The sequence below is a fragment of the Lepidochelys kempii genome, chromosome 20 (assembly GCF_965140265.1).
Source record: "Lepidochelys kempii isolate rLepKem1 chromosome 20, rLepKem1.hap2, whole genome shotgun sequence".
Taxonomy (NCBI): domain Eukaryota; kingdom Metazoa; phylum Chordata; order Testudines; family Cheloniidae; genus Lepidochelys; species Lepidochelys kempii.
In genome coordinates this window covers 21368979-21391825 of record NC_133275.1, presented here as the reverse complement: position 1 = coordinate 21391825, position 22847 = coordinate 21368979, and the positions used below count along the sequence as shown (strand labels likewise).

At 59.6% G+C, this 22847-nt stretch overlaps 1 protein-coding gene across 1 annotated transcript in view; it reads right to left on the bottom strand.

Annotated features, from left to right (window-relative positions):
- PKN1 (protein kinase N1) overlaps window positions 1-14726 on the bottom strand; it is a 50809-nt gene extending 36083 nt beyond the window's left edge. Inside the window, exon 1 of the mRNA XM_073319358.1 lies at window positions 13853-14726. Coding sequence (XP_073175459.1) covers window positions 13853-13873 — 21 coding nt within the window. The 5' untranslated portion in view covers window positions 13874-14726. The remainder of the gene's footprint in view (window positions 1-13852) is intronic.
- Between the last annotated feature and the right edge of the window lie 8121 nt (window positions 14727-22847).

The following is a 22847-nucleotide window of genomic DNA, read 5'->3' as shown; positions in this document are numbered from 1 at the left end:
CGCCTGGCACAAGGAGGCCCTTGATCTCAGTTTGGGGGGAGGGGAGGGGAGAGGTCTGTGCAGTGCCCAGTGCAACGGGGGCCCTGATCTCAGTCTGGGGGGGGAGGGGAGGAGTCTGTGCAGTGCCCAGAGTGACAGGCCCCAATCTCTGTGGGGGTCTCTATACACTACCGTAATACACCTCATAACACTAGAATGCTAGGAGCAACTTCTTTAAGCCAGAGCCCTGGTTCAGCGGTGCCTTCTTAACAAAACCTTGGAGCAAAGGATTCTGGGATGGCACTGAGGAAGTCTGGTGGAGAGCATTGGCCTGGGGCCAGGGCGACCTGGGTTTGAGTCCCTGCCTCCCTGTGCAGCTTTGGCCAAGTCACTTCCTTGCTCTGTGCCTCAGTTTCCCCATCTGTACAGGGGCTCTAGGCTGTGCAGCTCCGTCTGCTGCAGCGGGAGGCACCCAGATACTCCGGCAAGAGCTAAACCCTAGCGTCGGCCCCTCCTTTGGAGAGCCAGCACGTGGGGAGCAAAGGATTGTGGGATGGAACAGGACAGAGAGAGGAGTCTTGGTGCAGGGGCTCCCCCAAGGGAAGCGGGGGCAGACGGAGGCAGCTCCCCACCTGGGCACTGGCTCAGCAACGCCCGCCCCACCCCCGATGCTGACAGCCCCTGGCTCCTGGAGCGGCTGGCCCTGACCCTGGGGGAAGCACAGCCTAGTGGGGATTTTCATACCGGGGTTTGGCATCCTCAGGGGCCGCTGTAGGACCGAGGTGAGCACCGTCCCCCCACTCTGGCTTAGATCCCCCCTCTTTTCCAGCCCCCATCAGCCAGGTACCATCCCACCTGCCTGCGTGGCTTTGGGCGACGAGTCCCACCCCTGGGCTGGAGCACTGGGACAGGGACTCTGGTCGCTGGGCTGCACCCCAGTACCTCTGACGGGATGGGCGCAGTTAACTGTGCAATCCCCGTGGGAGGTGGCAGCTGCTAAATCTATCATATGGATGGGAAGGAAACTGAGGCACCAAGGTGAAGTGGCTTATTACTGGACATCACTGCCCGCCCCGAGCAGGGGTAGAACCCAGGAGTCCTGGCCCCCAGGTTCTCCCACTCTAACCACTAGTCCCCACTCCCCACCCAGAAGTGGGGATAGGACCCAGCCATCCTGGCTCCCAGCACCCCCCTGCCCTGCTCTAACCACTAGTCCCTACTGCATGCCCACTCTACAGCCTCCACTTTGCCTGTGCTCTAACCCGTACGACTCTCTATGGCCCAGGGACCCCCCCGGACGCTGCAGACCCCGAACTCCGGAGCGAGTGAAGCAGCTGGGAGGGAGGAGTGGGGCGTGTGACTCCCATGGCACTGGGTCAGCAGCGGGGCGGGGAGCAGGCAGGGAGTTCTGAATGACCAACGTGGGAACCGGCCTTGGGGCCTGGCCAGCATCTGCTGGGGCCTGGCACTTGGGCGGAGCCACTGTGCTGAGCCGGCACCCGGAGCCTCTTAACCCCTTCCCCTCCGCCTTGTCTGGTGTGGGTGGCGCCAGGCCTGGCTCGCTGGGCCGGGAGGTGGGGGCTGAGTTTCCTCCTGTGTTAGAGGGGGAAACTGAGGCACAGAGTGGTGGGGACGAGACCTGCCTTGGATGGGATAAGAACTGGGAGCCTTGTGCTCTTCTCTGGGCTGCTGCCCATGCGCTGTGGGGCACCACTAGGCTGGGAGATGAGGCTGCACCTCCAAACTCAGAATAGGAGTGTGTCCCCCCCACCCCAAGTCTGTGCCCTAGGCTGCCCCCTTAGTGCCCTGACCCCGGCTAACCGCTCTCCCCCATTGCGTTCCCCAGCCAGGAAAGGGCTCGCTCCTGGGGGGCCACAGGGGGACTGCCCGCCCCACCCAACTAGCCCAGGGGAGCAGAGCTCAGACACAGCCCCCCTAACCCAGGTGCTCAGGAAGGAGGAGGCTGATCCCAGGCGCTGGGGAGGTGCAGCTCCCCACCCCTGGGGATGCACCTGCCCCTGGAAGGCAGCCTCTTCTGGGGTGGGGCAGCTGGGGGCCGGGAGCAGGAAAAGGAATCGAGCCGGGCGGGAGGCAGCCAGCCGGAGTGGAAGAACCGGCCCTGCCTGCCAGCACTCCTGTCCCCACGCTCCAGGGCTGGCTGCCGGGCCGCACCCACACAGCTCCCAGGGACGGGCGGCACCCTGGCCCCGCTCGGGGCTGGGGCCTGCGCCCCTCATTTCGAGGCTGGGTGCACAAGGCCCCGGCCCCCTGCACCCCACTCCAGCCCAGCTGCCCCCCCACACCTAGCTGCCAGCCCCCCGCCCCCAGCTCCGGTTGAATGGGAAATCCCAGGCTCGGCTGACTTAACCCTTCGCGGCCTGGATGAAGTGCCAGCAACAGAAAGCTCCGAGCAGGAAACGAGGCAGCAGCTGCAGGAGCGGAGCAGGCAGCTTGGAAGGGGACAGCGCTTTGTATCTAGGCCAGGGCAGGCCGAGAGGGGTTAGAGCGGGGCGGGGGGGCTGGGAGCCCGGACTCCTGGGTTGTATAAGTAGGGGCATAGCGAGCAGATCGAGGGACGTGATCGTTCCCCTCTATTCGACATTGGTGAGGCCTCATCTGGAGTCCTGTGTCCAGTTTTGGGCCCCACACTTCAAGAAGGATGTGGATAAATTGGAGAGAGTCCAGCGAAGGGCAACAAAAATGATTAGGGGACTGGAACACATGAGTTATGAGGAGAGGCTGAGGGAGCTGGGATTGTTTAGTTTGCAGAAGAGAAGAATGAGTGGGGATTTGATAGCTGCTTTCAACTACCTGAAAGGGGGTTCCAAAGAGGATGGCTCTAGACTGTTCTCAGTGGTAGCAGATGACAGAACGAGGAGTAATGGTCTCAAGTTGCAGTGGGGGAGGTTTAGATTGGATATTCGGAAAAACTTTTTCACTAAGAGGGTGGTGAAACACTGGAATGCGTTACCTAGGGAGGTGGTAGAATCTCCTTCCTTAGAGGTTTTTAAGGTCAGGCTTGACAAAGCCCTGGCTGGGATGATTTAACTGGGAATTGGTCCTGCTTCGAGCAGGGGGTTGGACTAGATGACCTTCTGGGGTCCCTTCCAACCCTGATATTCTATGATTCTATGGTTCTCCCCGCAGCTCTGCGTGGGGAGACTTCCCAGCTCTGCCACTTCCCCTTTCCATGCCACAGCTCCTTGAGTGCCCAACCCATGGCAAGCGCCAAGTGGACCCTTGCCCCAGCGGAGGATGGGGCTCCGGTCTGCCCCATAGAGGCAGGGGTGGAAGTTGCCTGGCTGATCCTGGGTGTCACTCTCTGCCACGGGCCGGCGCTGCCCTGGGGGATGATGGGTCAAAGCCACAGGCAGGGGAGGGGGACTGGGGGGGGGCCGAGGGTTAAAGCCACAGGCAGGGGGTGGGGGAGGATGAGGGGATAAAGCTGGAGGCGGGAGGATTGGGGGGGATGAGGGCTAAAAGCCGCAGGTGGGGGGGATTTGGAGGAGCTGAGGGGTTAAAGCCGCAGGCGGGGGAAGGGGATGGGGGGGACGAGGGGGTTAAAGCTGCGGGCGGGGGAGGGGGATTTGGGAGGGACGAGGGGTTAAAGCTGCAGGCGGGGGAGGGGGATTTGGGGGACGAGGGGTTAAAGCTGCAGGCGGGGGAATTGCTGGGGGCGGGGATTTGCTCAGGGTAAATCCAGAGTGGAAAAAACAGTTGGAAAACAGACAGATCTGGAGCCAGGGAGCTAATCCTATAATCCCCCAGGGCTAGCTGTGGGGGGCATCCCAGTGGGGTTCCCCCCCCACAGCTAGTTGAGCACGACGGAAGGGGGGGACCCCAAGCTTGATCCCAGAGCAGGAAGACGGGGTGGGAGGAGGAGCAGCTCCCTGGCCCCCAGGACCCATTATGGGGTGGGGGGCAGCCAGACCCAAAGAGGCTACTGTAGAAGACATTGGGCAGCCTGGCAAAGGAGGAGACCTCCGGTCTCTTTGTGGGGAGGTGGTTCTCCACAGGACACTGAGCCCAGGGCTTAGTGCCCCATAGCATGGGGTGGGCCAGGTCCAGCTGTCCACAGGCTGGGTTACATGTGCAGCCCCATGCCCCTCGCCAGCCACTCATTGGGCTGCTGCCCTGTGGGTTGGGGGCCAGGTTGGGGAGACCCCCCTGGTTAGCATCCAGCTGGGCCTTTCAGGTATAGGCCAGACTGTGGGCGCTGAGGGGGGGGCCCCAGCGGATCCCCCAGCCCAAAGTGCGTGTGAGGGGGGGCTGTTTGAGTCCCTCCCCCCGCACTGTCCTCCCTGCATGTTGGTTTCTGGCCCCAGGGTCTGCTCTCCCTGAGTGAGGAAGGGTAGATTGCATCCTGCAGGGCAGGTTGTGTGTCCCCCACACCCACCCATGGCGGCTCTGCACCCGGAGTCATGGGAAGGGGGGCAGCAGGACCTGCTGGGAGTCACAGCTCTGATCAGGCAGCCAATTGCCCTGCCCATGGCATCTGTGGGTGCGCCCCAGCGTGCCCAGAGCAGCAGGATCACTGGGTAGAGCTGGCACCTTTCAGGGGCGCTGATGGGGCCCCCGAGGGCAAAAACACGCCCCCAGTCCATACAGGGCAGTGGGATTGGCTGGAGGCTGCTATCAAGGGGGATGGGCTGGATAGGGCCCACCCCCAGCAGAGCAAACTGCCCCTGACTGCACCTACGCTGGGCCTTTGGCCTCGGTGCCAGGCCCACGGTGCAGCCTGCAGTGGTGCAAACTGGCATGCCTGGCATGGAGGGGGCATGGAGGGCACTGGCCATGCCCCGCAGGTGAGGACTGAGGGGAGCCCAGGGCTGGGCTAGCAGGGGCTGCGGGTCGGGACTGAGGGGCACCGGAAGAGCTAGAGGGGCGTCCAGGGCTGGGCTAGTGCCAAGAGTAGGGGCTACAGCAAGGAGCGATGGCAACACCCAGGCCTCCTGCCAGCAGCCCACCCGGCTTCCCTGGCAGGTCTGAGAGCTGGGGGCCCGGGCTGGGGGAGGGGGCGCCTGGGCAGGTTTATTCAGAGGGGGCCGGAGCAAATCGTGTTAGTTAAAGGACAAAGCCTTGGGAGCGAGAGTGGTGGGAAAGTGATGGGGGGGGGGGGAACGGGGCTGTGGGGCGCCAACTGGGTCAGGGCGGGAGGAAGGATCCTGCCCCTCCCGCCCATGCTGGCTGCACTGCGGGTCGGGGGCTAAGCCTGGCCGTGACTCTGCAGATCACGGCCTGGAAGCAAGAGGCCAGACTCAAAATGCTAGAGCCGCACTTGGAACCAGAGGTGCTGGAACTAGGGGTGCTGGGGGCTGCAGCACCCCCTGGCTTGAAGTGATGATAACAACCCCAATCCATGGCTTCCGCCTCCGGCACCCCTGCTCGGCACGTCAGAACCCAGGAGTCCGGGATGGCGGGAGGGAGAATGCTCTGCAGAACCCAGGAGTCCTGGCCGGGGGGGGGAGGTTTGAACACTTCCTTCCAACACTCAGATTCCACAAGGATCTTACACAGCCAGGGTAGTTGGGCCCCCCAGGAGACACCCCCATTAGGATGCAGCCCCCCTCTGCCCTGCTATGCAAGAGGCTGGGGCGCCCTGGCCCAGGGGGGCACTGGGAGGAGGTCAACCGGCACCCCGCTTTGACAGCACATCGCCCCCAGCAGGTAGGAAGGGCCCACAGCTGCAGAAGCGGCTGAGCAATCGGGGGAGGCGGAGCTGGGCCAAGGCGGGAGAGGAACAGGGCTGCCCCAGGCTGGGGGTGCTTTCCCAGGACTGACCAGGGAGCCCCAAGCTAGGAAAGTAGGAAGTGCCAAGCACCTGCCCCTTTGGGACCGAGAAGGCCAAAAACTCTGGTGAGACTCAAATCAGTGCCGGGAAACGAGAGGCCAAACTAGGGGGGGGTGGATCTTACAGAGATCCCCCCCCCCACTCCTTGGCCACCCCAGAGCCAGGGTCTTGGCCTGGTCTCGCTTTGCACATGCCCTCAGATAGCTAGGGGTCTCCAGGTCAATTCTCCATATCCAGGTCCCCAGTGCTCCAGGCACCCTGCTGCCACAGCCTTGCCTCAATTTCCCCTGTGAGCAGACCAAGGAGAGCAAGTGTCCGGAGGGGAGAGAGGCAGAGGCTGTAAGGACCCGATCTTGGTGATGGGGAGCCCCTGGGCTCGATTCCCTGGTGGCTCACGGGGCCAGTTACACTTCTGGTGTGAAATGCAACCACGCCAGGTCCAACCTCTGCCCTGGCGGCACCGAGGGGCAGGGGAGAAGGCCCGGAAGCCCCTCCGCAAGGCAGGCAGAGCTGAGGGTCAGCAGGGGGCCAGCGGAGGGACTGGCAGAGGCATTGCCCCTCCTTTGGGGAAGCAGCCCCATCTTTAGCGCCCCCTGCATTGCATCCCGACTGCAAGAGCCACCCCGATCTAGCTGGGCCTCACCCTGTCCCTGGCAAGCTAGCATCCCCTTTAGCGTGATCCTTGACTGGCACGTTAAGCCCCCCCACACACACATACTCCTGAGCCAGAACAGGACAGATTGGATTTTCTCATGCTCCAACAGGCTGAGACACAGGATGCCTGGGTTCCATTCCTGGCTCTGCCACTGCCCTGCTGGGTGACTGTGGGCAAGTCGCTTCGCCCTGCATGCCTCAGTTTCCCCTCCCACCATGGGGCTATTGAGAACAGAAGCTCTCTGAGGCAGGACGTCTGTGCTTCTCTAGGTCTAAGTGCTGCCATAACCCCACCAATTAGCAACCTCTCTCCAGGTAATTACCCCCCCAAATCACTGAGGGATTCTGGGATGACCTCCAATGTATTAAAAATAGAAATTCCTCCCCACCCCCACGGCCCCATTTCGCAGCCTGTTAGAGAACGAGCTGGAGTTGTTAACGACAGTGTTTTGATTTTGCTGGTCTCCAGGAAGAAGGGAAGTTTGATCACAGAGCCGAGGGTTTATCTGCAGCCCCGATCACCGTGGGCTGAGCCCCAGCCTCCTAGCGGCGAGGGGTTCCGTCGTCTGGGACCACCTCCCCCAGTCTCCTCGTGGCAGGCAGTTCCATCGGCCTCTACGATAGCTCCACTGTGGGCTGGGGCCAGTCCCATGGGACCGGGGGGGATCTGAGCATCAGGTCTGCGGCCTTGAACGGGACCTGGCCTAGAGCCAGCCTGGAGCACGACAACAGCCAAAGCCTCCCCGGGTCACCGTGCCCAGCTCTGGGGCCAAGGGCCGGGGCATGGACTCATGGCCAGTGGGCACCCTTGCTGCCAGAGCCATCCGAGGCTCCAGGTGCCCCCAGGCGGCTGGGTGCCAACACCCTGGCCAGCATGGCTTTGCAGCTGCAGCAGTTCAGCCTGGCTGGGGCTAGAAGATGGGGGGGGGTGTTTAAAGGGACAGCAGCACCCACAAGGAAGTTAAAGGGCCGGGGAGGCCCCCTTGGCGGGAGAAAGACAGGCAGTGCCGTGTCCTCAGCCAGGCTGGGCTGATCATGTCCCAACTCCAGGCAGGAGTTTGGGTTTCACAGAATTCAGTTACAAAAAAAGGGGGTGGGGGGAGAAGGATTGTCGTATTTACATAGGACCTACCGACAAACAAAGCACCCGATTCTGCCCTCGTTCCCTGCAGCCAGCGGGGAAGCGCCATTTGACAGCAGCACAGACAAGAGCAAGAGTCAAGCCCCAGGTGTGCCACGCTCCCTGTGCCCCTCCCTGGCAGGAGCGGGGGACGAGGCAGTCCACGGAGAGGCTGAGTTGGTGGCATGTGGCAGAGAGGGAACAAACAGCCGCGCTCAGAAGCGCCACTGCGAGCAACGGTGCTGGGCAGTGCTGGGGCCAGGGCCAGGGGGAAACACGCCTGGCGGTGCCATGGCCGGCGGGGAATAGAACCCAGGAGTCCCAGCCTGGTGCTACTGGACTAAGCCATTTGCTGCTCCTTGACCCACTGCGGGTTCGAGCTGGTTTCCACCCTCTGCAGGTTCCGAGAGGAGCCCACCAGTGGTAGACCTGGTCTCTGGTACCTGTGGGGTCTGCTGCCCCCAGGCGCCGTACATAGACTCTCCTGCCCTATGCCCGACACATGCCAGGAGCTGCCACTGCTGCTGCCTGCCCAGGGCCTGCTCCGGGCGCTTCCCCGGTGGTGCTGAAAGCGCCGCGCCAGTCTCCGCCCTGTGCTGCCCTTCCCCAGAGCAAAGCCCCACCGCTCGGACGGGCACCAAGAGCCACCTGAGATGCAGCCACCAGTGGATTAGGGCTGGGGTTTCCACACAGCCCAAGGGAGTTAGGCACACCCCAATCCCATGGAGTCTCCTCTAGCCAGGCACCCCATAGCCATCAATGGATTATCTCCGCCCACCCAAGAGGGAGGGATCTGCTGTCACCCCCATGTATAGAGGGGGAAACTGAGGCAGGGAGGGGCAAATTAAGCAACACACCACACAGGGAGGCAGATCTGGGAAATCAAACCGCAGCATCCCAAGCCCCAGTTGGCTGCCCTGCCCCCTTGGATTCTCCCTCCGCCCCCCCCCCAGCCTGGCATCCCCCCGCCAGGCTAGCAGAGCTCAGTTCTGTTTCCTTGCTGACTCTGGACAGGTCCTGGGTTCCAGCAGGGGGTAGTGCCCCCCTCCCCGCACTTTGCCAGGCACAGAGCTCCTCGCTAGTTGGGGGAAGCTGGCAGCTGTTCTCAGGAGCTGGAAGAGAAGTGCCAGGTGGTGGTGGTGGGGGGGCAAACGGATCTGATCTAACGACCCCCCACTACACAGCTAGTGCTTCACAGCCCCCCCCACGGGCCATGCAGCCATAGAGGGAGGGCCAGAGAGCGAGGTTGGACTCGGGGGGTGGATACAGCCTCGGCACCCTGGGGTGGGGTTCAGGGACTCTGTGCCAAGTGAAGTCAGTGGGAACGTAACCGCCAGCCGCCCTCCCTGCTGTGGGGAGCGGAGAGCCGAGCCTCACGCCCCGGCAGACAGGAGCGTTGGATCGACTGCATTAACTCGGCCTGTCAATTATTCATGTGCAGACAAAGACACCGCGATTCCTTCCCGCCCCCCTGTATTAACCAGACATGGCCTCCCCTCTCACCGGCCATCCCCCAGCACCGCCCGCCTCGCAGCACCAGTACCCCGTGATCGCCGGCCCCCAGCTCCCGTGCGGCGCAGAGAAACCCATCTCCTCGCGGCTCCCCAAAGAGGGGGAGACTGCGCCAGCCAGCCAGGACCACTGCCCAGACACGCCCGCCACTGTAGTCGGGGCCTCACGCCATGCCCAGCGCAGCAGGGAACAGACACAGCAGGAGCCGGAGGGGAGGGGGGCAGCTTAAAAAAAAAAAAGAAAATCACCTGACCCTGACCAAGTGAGGATTTGTAGATTTCGAGGCCAGATGAGAATGACCATCGAGTCTGACCCCCCCAGCCCACAGCACGGAGATAGGGAGGGTGGACCCAGGAGATCTGCATTCAATTCCCAGCGCTGACATGGACTCCCCATGGCACCTCACTCAATTGCTGCGTGACTCAGTTTCCCTCATGCCATAAAATGGGGATGAGATGAATCCTCCCTTTATCAGTTTAGACTGGGAGCTCTCTGGGGCAGGGATTGCCTGTGCAAAGCCTGCACAATGTCCCCCGCACCCTGATCTGGGCCGGGGGCCCCTGCAGCACCGGGCATAGCCAGCGCCTCCCCAATGTGGGTTGGGGGCGCGTACAGCACCTGGCACAGCCAGCACCTCCTTGATCTCGGCCGGGGGCGCGTACAGCTCCTGGCACAGCCGGCACCTCCCCGATCAGGGCCGGGGGCGCGTACAGCACCTGGCACAGCCGGCACCTCCCCGATCAGGGCCGGGGGCGCGTACAGCACCTGGCACAGCCGGCACCTCCCCGATCAGGGCCGGGGGCCCATGCAGCTGTTTCCAGTATACAAAACAAACACAGGCCACAGAATTTCCCCCAGCCCTTTCTGCAGTGGGGGGCGCTATTCCCACCCTTCCTCATGGGGCCGCTAGAGCCACCTGGGTCTCTTAGGATGACGTCCTGCCTCATCTTATTGATGCCGAGTGACAGAGGATCCAACCCGGCCCAGCCTGGCTGCTCAGATCCCCCAGCTCAGTCTGGCTGGGCCCTTGGGCATGGTGGGAGGGTGGGGAGTCCCCTTCCCCTGCAGTATGGGGCTAGGGCAATGTGAGTCCTGAAACGCATTGGTTGGAAAGTGACTGGGCTCAGTCCTGGGGGAATGTAACGGCCTGGGCTCCCCCGCAGGTCGGCCTGGAGATCCCTGCTGGCCTTGGACACCAGGACATTCAGCGCCCGCCCTACGGAGACGTTGTATCCCAGTCTGAATTTGCCGGCACCTCAGCCCCCGGATGACGGCCCCTGGCCGATCTGCAGCTCTTAGAAGGCCCAGGATCTCGCCAGTGCTTCACTGGGGACTTGCAGAAGCCCTGGGCTTTGGCTGGCCGCTGCTCCCAGCCCGCGGCTCCTTGCTGCTGCAAACCCTCCTCCCCTTCAGCACAGCGGGCACCGGCTTTTTGAAGTTAACAAAATTAGCCACATTATACGGGGTATTACGGTACGACCTAGGCACCCCTGTCATGGCCCAGAACCCCACTGTGCTGGGCGCTGTGCATTATTTATTAAGTGTATTACGTTAGCACCCAGGAGCCCCAGTCATTGTACAGTGCCGAGCATAACGGGGCTCCGAGGTGCTACAGTAACACACTTAATAATAACGTACAGCGCCGAGCACAACGGGGTCCTTGCCAGACCCATAACACAGCTCTTTGGGGCAAGGCCCCGCTCTGACAATCTACACAGACAGGAGCCAGCAAATGTGGGCAGACAGGAGTGAGCACAAGGAAACAATGAGACAGCGATAGCCTTCTGGGTCAAGTTACTTACGCAGCACAGGGACTGGTGCCATTAACAAAACTCTGGCTCATTAGAAGCCCAGGAATATTTTACAAAGCTCTTTCACTCTCTCTGCTATCGAGGCTGACTGTTTGCCTCCTGCCTCTCTCTGCTCAGACTATTAAATATATTATATATATATATATATATATGAAGTCCCTTTTCAGTTTTGCTCATTGTCAATTTCATTTTTGGGTTCTCCTTGGGTGCAAGTGGCTAATCTGGTCTTTAAATGAGGGAGATCTCTCTACTGCCTCTGGGTTTTGTTACAACACCCGAGACCCTGCTGGTTGCAGAACAGTGATCCTGGAATGGGCCCCATGCGGACTGACCCCCTCAGGGCTCTGTGAAGGCCCAGGAGATTGTCCGTGGTTTGGGGCCAGGCTGGAACAGCCAGCTTCCCTTTAAAGGTTAGGTTCAACACTGCAAAGGACTTTGTTTGTCTTTACGTTTTACAGAAACTGCTCAGAGAAACGCTTGCTATTTGGATTACATTTTTGGCTCAAGGTCCCATTGTCGGGATCCAGGTTTTTGCTTCCCAAACACAACAGCATGAGAGCCAGGTATTATGGAATCAAAAGTGAAACTAACTAGCATGGGCCAGTGGAGGAGACCCGACTAGGAAGCAGGACTCCTGGGTTCTCTTCCCAGATCCGCTGTGTAACTTTGGGAAGCCCTCTCTGCCTCAGTTTCCCCATCTGTAAATTGGGGAATAATGAGATCCACAGAAGAGCCGGGTAACAGATTTATTATTCAGTCCTTTAGAAAATGCAAACGAGAGCAAAACCGGGCCAGAGCATCTCTTCCAGTCCCGTCAGCCAGGCAAGGGAAAGGGCTGCCAGTTCTGGATCAATATAACAGCTTGAATAATTGACAGGCTGCTAACAGGGCAGGGAAGGAAGGGTTTTTTAGCCTACTGATTTTTAGCCTGACAGCGATCTTTTAAACAGGCAGCCGAGGATGACCATGGCCAGGCAGGGGCCGGAGGCAGGCTCCGGAGCTATCTTGGCCAACACACCTGGGGTTGAACCAGGGACCTCCCAAGCTAACAGCAGCAGTTGCTGCAGCTTGAGCGAGAGCACCAGGGCTCCCCTGGAGCACACCCTTGCTGGTGGGGTTTACAAAGGTCCGTGCACACACAGCTGTGGCCTGGGCCCTTCTCCCCATGGCCGGTTCCTGAGCCAGAGCCACAAACGGCACATCCCCCAGCACGGCAGAGTTCTCACTCAGCTGGGCCCCGCGGGCACAAGCGGGAAGCGAGCAAAACCACAACAACCGGGGATGTTCCCAGGGGACGGGCCAGCGCTTGTCATGCCACGGAGCAACCGCTGGGGAAGTGATTGTAAGAGCGTCCGCCCCATCCCCCCACCAGTGCAGGATCAGGGCCCCTAGAGGGGAGGGTGCCCTATGGGGCGACGCCGCATCTGACCCATCCCCGACCCAGCTAGCACAGAACCAGGAGCTCCGAACAGGGAAGAGAGCAATGCCCCATCTGTCGCCTAGCATGGGATGGGGCACCCTATAGGGGAAGGTGACCCTATAGGGGATGGGGGGGACTAACCCACTCCCCCAGCTAGTGCATGAGCAGGCACCCCATAGGGAAGAGTGATCCTATAGGGGACGGAGCATCAAACCCAGCCTTCTCCCAGCTAGTGCAGGATCCAGTCCCCTATAGGGAATTGTGACCCTATAAGGGCTGGTGCGTCTGACCTCCGTACCCTCCCCAGCTAGTGCAGGATCAGGGCCGCCAGAGGGGATTTCACCTCGGTCTCTGTCACTCAGGTAAACACACATCCGAGCAGCGCAGAGGGCTGAATTCTGTTCTCACTTACAGCAGGGCTGGCCGGGGGTAACGGAGCAGGATCTGAACCAGGGCCGATGAGTCCAGATTTACACCTGCGGGGTCAGTGCCCTTAGAGGTTCAGCTGTTGCAAACAGGGGTTCAGTGATAGGGAAAGGGAGCAGCTGCACTGGGAATCTGGAAATACCGCGGGGGGTGGAAATAAAAGAAACCCGCATCTAATTCAGGGGATGGTCACGCACGCAGTGCTCTCTAGGGCCAGATCTCACAGCACCCACTCTTCAGCTGCATCAGGTTTTGCACCTGTCTCCTTTGTGGCCATGCCCAGGGTGGGGAGGCTGCGAGAGCCGGGGGGTTGTCATACAGTCAGGTTCTGGGTCTGGATTCTCCAAACTGACCCATACCAGAATGGGGGGAGGGATGGGAAGAGAGGCAGAAGTTCCAGTGTCTGGATGGGCAAGGCCTGGCAGGGGGGCACAGGGACTTCAGAGAGATGCAAGGCAGATGGCACTGAACTTGTAAGTTGAAATATGTGCGTGAGCGACACGGCCCAGCTGGCCAGGGAAGGCCTGTAGCTCCCTCCCCCACCCCCACCTTCCTCCCCCAGGCCAGACGCCAGCAGCGTTTCTCTGGCTTTACACAAATGGCGAGAGCAGAACCTGGCCCAGCCGGGGGCCTGCATGTCCCACCTGCATCATGGGGGTTGCCCCACACTCCCCTTCCACCATGGGGGGGGGGCAGCTGGGCATATCCCAGATGTGCAGGGGGGCCCCACAGGAATAGGCCCCACCCCCCTGCATGTCCCAGATGTGCAGTGGCGATAGGAGGTTCAACACCCTCTCGTGCAGGCTCCAGATGTGCAAGTGGCTCCAAACCCCCCCACAGTGACGCTGGAACAATTTGTATAGCGGGGGTGCTGAGAGCCCTTGAACAAAACCGTAAACCTTTTATACGATGAAAACCACTTCAGGCCACTGGGTGCTACCCCCCCCCCCAGCACCCCTGTCTCCTATGCATGTTCCACCTCCCCCCTTGCAGATCCCAGATGGGGAGGGTCCAACCGCCCTCCCGTTAGAGATCCCATATATGCAATGGCTCAAATCCCAGGTCCCAGGTCCCAGACATGTTGGAGGGGCTGCCCCCTGGCGGCTGGGGACGAACTGCCCGCCGGCCACCGCTCTTACCTGAACGGGGTCGTTGGCCATCTCTGCCCCTCGCCTCCGCACAAGCCACCGCGGCTGCTTCTTCCTCCTCCTCCTCTTGGGAAGGCTGCCGCTGCTGCTGTTCTCCAAGGGGGCCCCCCCCCTCACACCCGCCCCTCCATCCTCCTCCCCCACTCCGGGCTGCGGGGCGGGCACCGTGCGCGGAGCCCTCGCTGCAAGCCCCCAGCCCCTCCCGGCGGGGCAGGCGGGGACCAAGGAAGAGCGAGGAGCTCCCGGGGAACGTTCGATCTGGGGCGGCTCGCGCCGCGGCTGCTCCCGGGGAACGTTCGATCCGGGGCGGCTCGCGCCGCGGCTGCTCCCGGGGAACGTTCGACCCGGGGCGGCTCGCGCCAATGCAGCTACCGGGGAACGTTCTATCCGGGCGGCTCGCGCTGCAGCCGCCGACCCCCCCCCCCAGTCCCCAGCGCGCCCTGCTGTGTCCCTCCCTCTCTGGGTCCCTAACTTGCCGGGCTGGTCACATGACCAGGGTGGAGGGTGGGGGAACTGGGAGGAGGCCGCTGGCTGCAGCAGGCGGCTAATGGGGGCGGGATCCCGAGGCCCGAGACTGCGGGGATTGCAGCTGCCGCCCGGGGTCCCTTCCCTTCCTCTGCAGATTAAGGGATTAGCAGCTCAGGCCCGGGAGAGCCCGAGCCGTCCCCCGCCGTGGCGGCATCGCCCGGGCTGCCTGCAGAAGGAGTCTGTCCACCCCGCGCCAAGGGGTTGCACCGAGAGCCGTTGCATGTCCTTATGAATGCGGGGGTGGTTCCTGGGGCGAGGAGGGGACGGTGTATTGCATTGGCCCTCCCCTCCCCCACCGCAGCTGCTTCCATTGCACCGTGCCCCACAGCTGCTCTTTCCAGAGTGATGCTGCACTGACCCCAGATCGGCTTCCTTTGCGCTGCCCAGCCCCCTCCCCAGAGCCCTGCCTATGACACACAGTTGCGCAGCTCTGATTCCACCCCATAGAGGGCACCGGCGACCTATGTCCTAGTGGAGTTAAATCAGTGATTCTCCAGGTTTTTTTCCATACCCGAACTGTGTACCCCACCCAGCCCCCCAGGATCTAAACCAGGAGCCCCCCCCACTTCCCCTTTATGATGCTCTCGACTCCACTCCCCGCCCCCCCCCCCAACACACACAGCAATCCAAGCCCTTGAAAGTTGAGAACTCCCGGGCTGGCTAGTTTCACTTGAAATCAAGGACAAAAGTTTGCAATTCCCACAAGAGAAGCCAGGCTAACAACTCAGCAAGTGTTCGCGCACAACTACAGCGGCTGGGTCTGTTCCAGAGCAAGCGCGGCCGCTGCCAAGTTAATGTAAGTCCTTGAAATTTAGGTAAAAAAAAACCAAAAAAACAGGGAGGAGGATTAACCCAATGGAAAGAGCGAGGGGATTCAGTGCTGCGTTTGAATGAAAGGAGCTTTGTTTGCGCTCCCTATTGGGCTGGGCAGAAGCAAGGGAAACAAAAAAGGAAATTGACGAGAAAGAGAAAGTGAAACTGACCCACTGCACTTCACAGCCCACAGAGGAGGTTGGATTAACATGTAAAACAAGCGGGGGGTGGTTGTTTCATAAGAACAGCCACGCTGGGGCAGACCACGGGTCCAGCCAGCCAGTAGCTTGTCTCTGATGAGAGGATGTCTAAAAACCCGCAGCACCAAATCTTAGAGTCAACTGCTGGGGGTGGGGGGGGGTGTAAAAATTTCAGCGTGGATGGTCAGGCTGAGGCATGGAGACCCCTGGCTATGGGTCTTTTATTGCAGAGGACACTGCCAGATGCTTTAGAGAGGGAATGGACAGAACAGGGTAATCTCTAGTGATCCATCCCTGGTTCATAGAATATCAGGGTTGGAAGGGACCTCAGGAGGTCATCTAGTCCAACCCCCTGCTCAAAGTAGGACCAATCTCCAATTTTTCCTCCTAGAGCCCTAAATGGCCCCCTCAAGGATTGAACTCATAACCCTGAGTTTAGGAGGCTAATACTCAAACCACTGAGCTATCCCTCCCTCCAATTGTCCAGTCCAGCTGGTTGTCCAGTCCCAGCTTCTGGCAGCTGGAGGCTTAGGGCACCCAGGGGATGGAGTTGTGTCTCTGACCACCTTGGCTAGTAGCCATTGCTGGACCTATCCTCCAGGAACGTGTCTCCTTCTTTTTTGAACCTGCTTATACTTTTGGCGACATCCCCTGGCAACGTGTTCCACAGACCCACTGTGTGTTGTGTGAAGAAGAACTTCCTTGGGTTTGTTTTAACTCGGCTGTTTATTCATTTCGTTGGTGACCCTGGTTCATGTGTTACCTGAAGGGGTCAATAACACTTCCCTAGTCACTGTCTCCGCCCCAGCCATGATTTTGCAGCCCTCTACCACATCCCGCCGCAGTGGTCTCTTTTCCAAGCAGGCCAGCCCAAGTCTTTTCAATCTCTCCTCATCTGGCAGCCATTCCATCCCCCTGATCATTTTTGTTGCCCTTCTCTGTACCTTTGCCAATTCCAATAGATCTTTTTGGAGAGGGGTTCCTAGAACTGCAGGCAGTATTCAAGCTGTGGGGGCACCATGAATGTATATCGGGTCCTGCTCTTCTGGGCACTGGGGAGGCCTCAGTTGGGGCTGAGGAGAAAGGAGGGGAGGGACTGATAGTCTACAAATATGTCCCAAATTGTTGTAAAGAGGGCGGTGACCAGCTGCTCTCCACGTGCACTGAATTAGGACAAACCATAATGGGTTTAATCTGCAGCAAAGGAGATTTAGGTGAGATGTTAGGAAAAGCTTCCTGGCTGTAAGGACCATTCAGAACGGGACCAGGCAACTTCCGGAGGCCGTGGCATCCCCATCACTGGAGGTTTTGAAGAGCAGGTTGGACGAACCCGTCAGGGATGGGCTGGGGTTATGGGCTCCTGTCTCAGTAGGGGGATGAGCTAGTGACCTCTCCAGGTGCTTTCCAGCCTGATGTGTCAATGATTTGGTGAGTGAAATGGATGAGAGCAAACAGCATAAATAGGTTGTAGGCCTGATCCTGGCAGTGTGAGCATCCTTACCCTGCTCTCACAATCTGTACATCCCGAGGCGCTTTACCAGGCAGGTCAGTATCATCACCCCTGTTTTACACATGGGGAAACTGAGGCACAGAGGGGTGACAGGACTTGCCCATGTCACCCAGTGGGAGAGCCAGGAATAGCACCCAGGTCTCCAGAGTCCCAATCCAGTGCTCCATCTGTTAGGCCAATGGGATGCCCCAGGCAGGCACACCAGAACACATCTGAAAGTGAACAAGCCTGGCCCTGTCCACTTTTTGCCATGGGCCCGGCCCCCCACCCTGCCCCCCAAGGCCCCGCCCTCCAGCCAGGCGAGAAACTGGAGCCTTGACCGGGTAACATGGGCCCAGGAAGATGTGGGGAGCCATGGACCCTCCACCTACCCTGGGCAGGGGCCCCAGGATATGAGCACATGGGCTGGGGGCTGTTCTCAGGGCCCCCCCCACCCCAGGCAGGTAGAGGGGCTTGGTTCCCGGGCCAGCTCCAGCTTCCGGCTTGGCCGGGGGGCAGGGTCTCGGTGGGAAGAAGAGGGACAGGGCCAGGGCCATGGAGGGGGCGGGGCTTCGTGTGCCCCCCGCCTCTTTTAGGAAGAATTTGTCGCCCTTTGCCCCGGGTGCCTAATTATAAATATTTGCAGGAATGGGCCCGAAAAGACTTCAATGAGCTCTGAGGAAGCAACATGGTCTAGTGGGTAGAGTACTTGACTAGGAATTCGAGGACTAGGATTCTCTTCTCAGCTCTGCTACTAACCTGCTGGGGACCCTGGGGCTAGCCAGTTCGCTGCCCTCTGCCTCGGTTTTCCCTCCCATCCCTTGTTTTTTTCTACCGGAACTTCTCTGTGGCCAGCGCTGTCTCCCGCTATGTGTCTGTACAGCTCCTGGCACAATGGGGCTATTGCAGTCAATTATACAGCTCCCATGACTGTTGTGTGTGAGCACCTTACACTTTTAACATACTCCCTGGCAAAGAACTTTGTTAATGCAGAGTTCAGCCAAACTCCACCCTCTGAAAACCCAGGAATTGAGAGTTCATCCATTCCTAGATGCCAAGGCCAGGGGAAACCGTTGTGATACTAAACTGGGAGGAGTGGTAGATACGCTGGAGGGGAGGGATAGGATACAGAAGGACCTAGACAAATTGGAGGATTGGGCCAAAAGAAATCTGATGAGGTTCAATAAGGATAAGTGCAGGGTCCTGCACTTAGGACGGAAGAACCCAATGCACCGCTACAGACTAGGGACCAAATGGCTAGGCAGCAGTTCTGCGGAAAAGGACCTAGGGGTGACAGTGAACGAGAAGCTGGATATGAGTCAGCAGTGTGCCCTTGTTGCCAAGAAGGCCAATGGCATTTTGGGATGTATAAGTAGGGGCATAGCGAGCAGATCGAGGGACGTGATCGTTCCCCTCTATTCGACATTGGTGAGGCCTCATCTGGAGTACTGTGTCCAGTTTTGGGCCCCACACTACAAGAAGGATGTGGATAAATTGGAGAGAGTCCAGCGAAGGGCAACAAAAATGATTAGGGGTCTAGAACACATGACTTATGAGGAGAGGCTGAGGGAGCTGGGATTGTTTAGCCTGCAGAAGAGAAGAATGAGGGGGATTTGATAGCTGCTTTCAACTACCCGAAAGGGGGTTCCAGAGGATGGCTCTAGACTGTTCTCAATGGTAGCAGATGACAGAACGAGGAGTAATGGTCTCAAGTTGCAGTGGGGGAGGTTTAGATTGGATATTCGGAAAAACTTTTTCACTAAGAGGGTGGAGAAACACTGGAATGCGTTACCTAGGGAGGTGGTAGAATCTCCTTCCTTAGAGGTTTTTAAGGTCAGGCTTGACAAAGCCCTGGCTGGGATGATTTAACTGGGAATTGGTCCTGCTTCGAGCAGGGGGTTGGACTAGATGACCTTCAGGGGTCCCTTCCAACCCTGATATTCTATGATTCTATGATTCTATGATCAACTGACCCCCTGTACAACGCAGGCCAGAAAACTTCCCCAAAGCAATTCCTTTGGAACGAGAGATCTTTAAACAAAAGTCATCTTGATCATCTAATTGCCAGTGATGGAGGATCCCCCACACCCATACAACCTTAACTCTGCCCCTGGCATAGGCCAGAATTCCCTGGCTGCTCTCCGGCTGCATTCGCTGAGCTGGGTGCAGCTGCCCTGAAGGGTGGAGCGATTAGCTGGAGCTGCTTGTCAGAGCTGTGATTGTGATATGAGGAGAGCCGGGGGCTGTCTGAGCCCCACCCCCATGCGTGAGATCAAAGGAAAGGGGCGCACATGCCGTGTGAAGGAGCCAGAAAGCCCAGCTTTGGCCCAGAGTTCTGTGAGACGCAGAGAGGCTAAGTGACTTGCAGACAGACACGCAGGGAGCCTGTAGCAAAGCAGGGAACTAAACCCGTGGACCCCACGTCCAAGGTCAGCACCATAACCACTGGGCAGGTTCTGCGCAGTGGGGTCCGGACCTGGCCTGGGGCGACTGCAATTCCAATGACACGCTGTAAAGTGTCTGAAGCAGGGGGCTGGTTTTATGTCATGTCCGTACAGCCCCTGGCCCGACGGGCCCAGTGAGCGCCGCTGCAGGGCACAGCAGAGTCAGGATTCACACACAGAGCCCAGCATTTCCCACTCGTCCCCTGCTCCGTGGTGCAACCCACCTGCGCGGCTGTCTCTTCAAAGGGTCCCGCTAGCTCCCAGCACCGAGACGTCCGAGCTGGCCAAGCCATGGGGCGCTGGGCCAAGGGGAGGGGGGTAGTACCTCCACGCAAAGGTTCAGTGGCAGACAGCGCTCGTGGGCATGCAGCCGCCCTGCTGCAGCCTGTGTCTGCCCAGCTCTGAGCGGAGCGCCTCGCCCTGGCTCCCCCTCTCCTTGGTTCATCTTCAGGTTTGGTCCTTTTCTCAAATGTGATTTGTTTGTGTGAGTCTAGCCATTTATGGACTTACAGCATTCAGCGGTCATCCACCTATCCATCCCCAGGCACGCTCTCTTTCTCTCCCCATAGTATCTACCTGTCCATCCCCACGCACCCCTCTCATCTAATCTGTCTATCCCCATCCACCCCCTCTATCTATCTATCCCCATATACTCCTCTCATCTAATCTATCTATCCATCCCCATACACCCCTCTTTCTAGCTATTCCCATATAACCCCTCTATTTAATCTATCGATCCCCATATATCCCCTCTATCCATCCCCATACACCCCTCTCATCTAATCTATCTATCCATCCCCATACACCCCTCTATCTATCCATCCCCATACACCCCTCTCATCTAATCTATCTATCTATCCATTGCCATACACCCCTCTATCTATCTATCCCATACATCCCTCTATCTATCCCCATGCACCCCTGTATCTATCCCCATACATCTATCTATCTATCTGTCCATCCCCGAGCACCCTGCTCATCTATCTATCTATCTATCTATCTATCTATCTATCTATCTATCTATCTATCTAACCCCATACACTCCTCTATCTATCCCCATATACCCCCCATCTAATGTATCTATTGATCTATCGCCATACACCCCATCTATCTATCTATCTATCTATCTATCTATCTATCTATCTATCTATCTATCTATCTATCTATCTATCCCCATACAGCCCCTCTATCTATCTATCTATCTATCTATCTATCTATCTATCTATCTATCTATCTATCTATCTATCTATCTATCTATCTATCTATCTATCTGTCTCCTTGGTATCTAGGCACTAGCATCAGAGCACCAGGTCTCCTTGTGCAAAGCCTCCCCGTGGACACCAGAGTTGTAACTTTTCCTAGCGCCGCAGCGCCCCCTGCTGGCCAGTCCCCCCCACCCCCCCACTGCGGGGCCCACCATTTACGCCTTTTCTTTCTAACCCACCGGGTTTCCGGGTTTCTTTTGTTTAATTTCAGGGCAACGAGTGAGGTGCTGGGGGCTAAGGCCCTGCCCCCCCGCAGCGGCACTGGACGGGCCTGGAAATGGCTCCGGGCGAAGGTGCAAGGCCCAGCGGGGTGAGACCTGTGCTGTTGGGGTACGTGTAGCTTGTCGGGTGCAGGGTGGCTGTAGCCGCGTTGGGCCCAAGAGAGCCAAGGTGGGTGAGGTCACAGCACCCAGCCGGCCACTGCACCGCTGTGGGGCACTGGGGCCCGCACTGACAGCCAGGGGAGAGCACCCCCTCCTGAGCCCCCACCCCCCTGCCCGCAGCACAGCACCCCCAGATATCGCACAGGAGCCCGCACTGACAGCCAGGGGAGAGCACCCCCTCCTGAGCCCCCACCCCCCTGCCCGCAGCACAGCACCCCCAGATGTCGCACAGGAGCCCGCACTGACAGCCAGAGGAGAGCACCCCCTCCTGAGCCCCCACCCCCCTGCCCGCAGCACAGCACCCCCAGATATCGCACAGGAGCCCGCACTGACAAGCAGAGGAGAGCACCCCCTCCTGAGCCCCCACCCCCCTGCCCGCAGCACAGCGCCCCCAGATGTCGCACAGGAGCCCGCACTGACAGCCAGAGGAGAGCACCCCCTCCTGAGCCCCCACCCCCCTGCCCGCAGCACAGCGTCCCCAGGTGTCGCACAGGAGCCCGCACTGACAACCAGGAGAGAGCACCCCCTCTTGAGCCCCCACCCCCCTGCCCGCAGCACAGCACCCCCAGATATCGCACAGGAGCCCGCACTGACAGCCAGGGGAGAGCACCCCCTCCTGAGCCCCCACCCCCCTGCCCGCAGCACAGCGGCACCAGATGTTGCACAGGAGCCCGCACTGACAGCCAGAGGAGAGCACCCCCTCCTGAGCCCCCACCCCCCTGCCCGCAGCACAGCACCCCCAGATATCGCACAGGAGCCCGCACTGACAGCCAGGGGAGAGCACCCCCTCCTGAGCCCCCACCCCCCTGCCCGCAGCACAGCGCCCCCAGATGTCGCACAGGAGCCCGCACTGACAGCCAGGGGAGAGCACCCCCTCCTGAGCCCCCACCCCCCTGCCCGCAGCACAGCGCCCCCAGGTGTTGCAGTGGGGCCACGGGCCAGCACTGACAGCCAGGGGAGCACGGCGCCCTCCTGAGCCCCGCACCCCCCTGCCCGCAGCACAGCACCCCCTAATGACAACATCCCTTCTCTGCAGATGTATTTAAAGCCTGATGACAGAGCCTAGCTCCCGCTCATCCCACATCCAGAACGAGGCCAGCCTGGGGCTTGGTAGGGTGGAATCATTGTCTGCTTCGTTTGATAACGAATCCCCCCTGTTTACACATTGCCCATCGGTCTGCCATATGCCCAACATTCCTGCGTGGGGGGGGAGCGTATGGGCTTCTGGCACGGAGAGTCGCCAGCTGGGCTCCCACCCACGAGGCTGCAGCAAGGACACCATCAAACTAATGCAGGCCACTTGGGATCTACATTGCTCACAAAGCCCCAGGGTGTTACCGGGGGTGCTTCAGGGAGTGGGGAGATGGTGCTCTCCCTTGGCACTCAGCGCTGACCCCAATGTCCCGGGTGATTATCCTGTAAGCTGGCTGGGACCGGCTGGATGAGGCATGCACAGAGGTTCCTGGTCTTTGACTGGCTGGATGCAGACGTCGTAACAAGCCCCAGCAAATAGCAAGACCCAATTCTGCTGCAGTGAACCCACAGATCCTACAGCAACATGAATTGATCTCGGTGCCATGGGACACCTGTCACTCCCACACTCTGCCCCTGCACAGAGCCTCGCTGCCTTGCTCTGTCATTGGCTTCACTCCACCACTGCCCACTGCCTCCCGTTGGTGCGTCCAGGGAAGGGGGCACCTTGTAGCCAGCTTCACTGTCTCATGTCCGAGACTGTCCCGGCTCCCCCCTCTCCCTGGCTTCAAACGGGGCTCCTGGACAGTGCAGGGAGCGTGCCCTGTAAACCAGTTATCACTGGTGGGGAGCCATTGTGGGGAGTGCTGCCGAGCAAGCAGAGCAGCTGCAG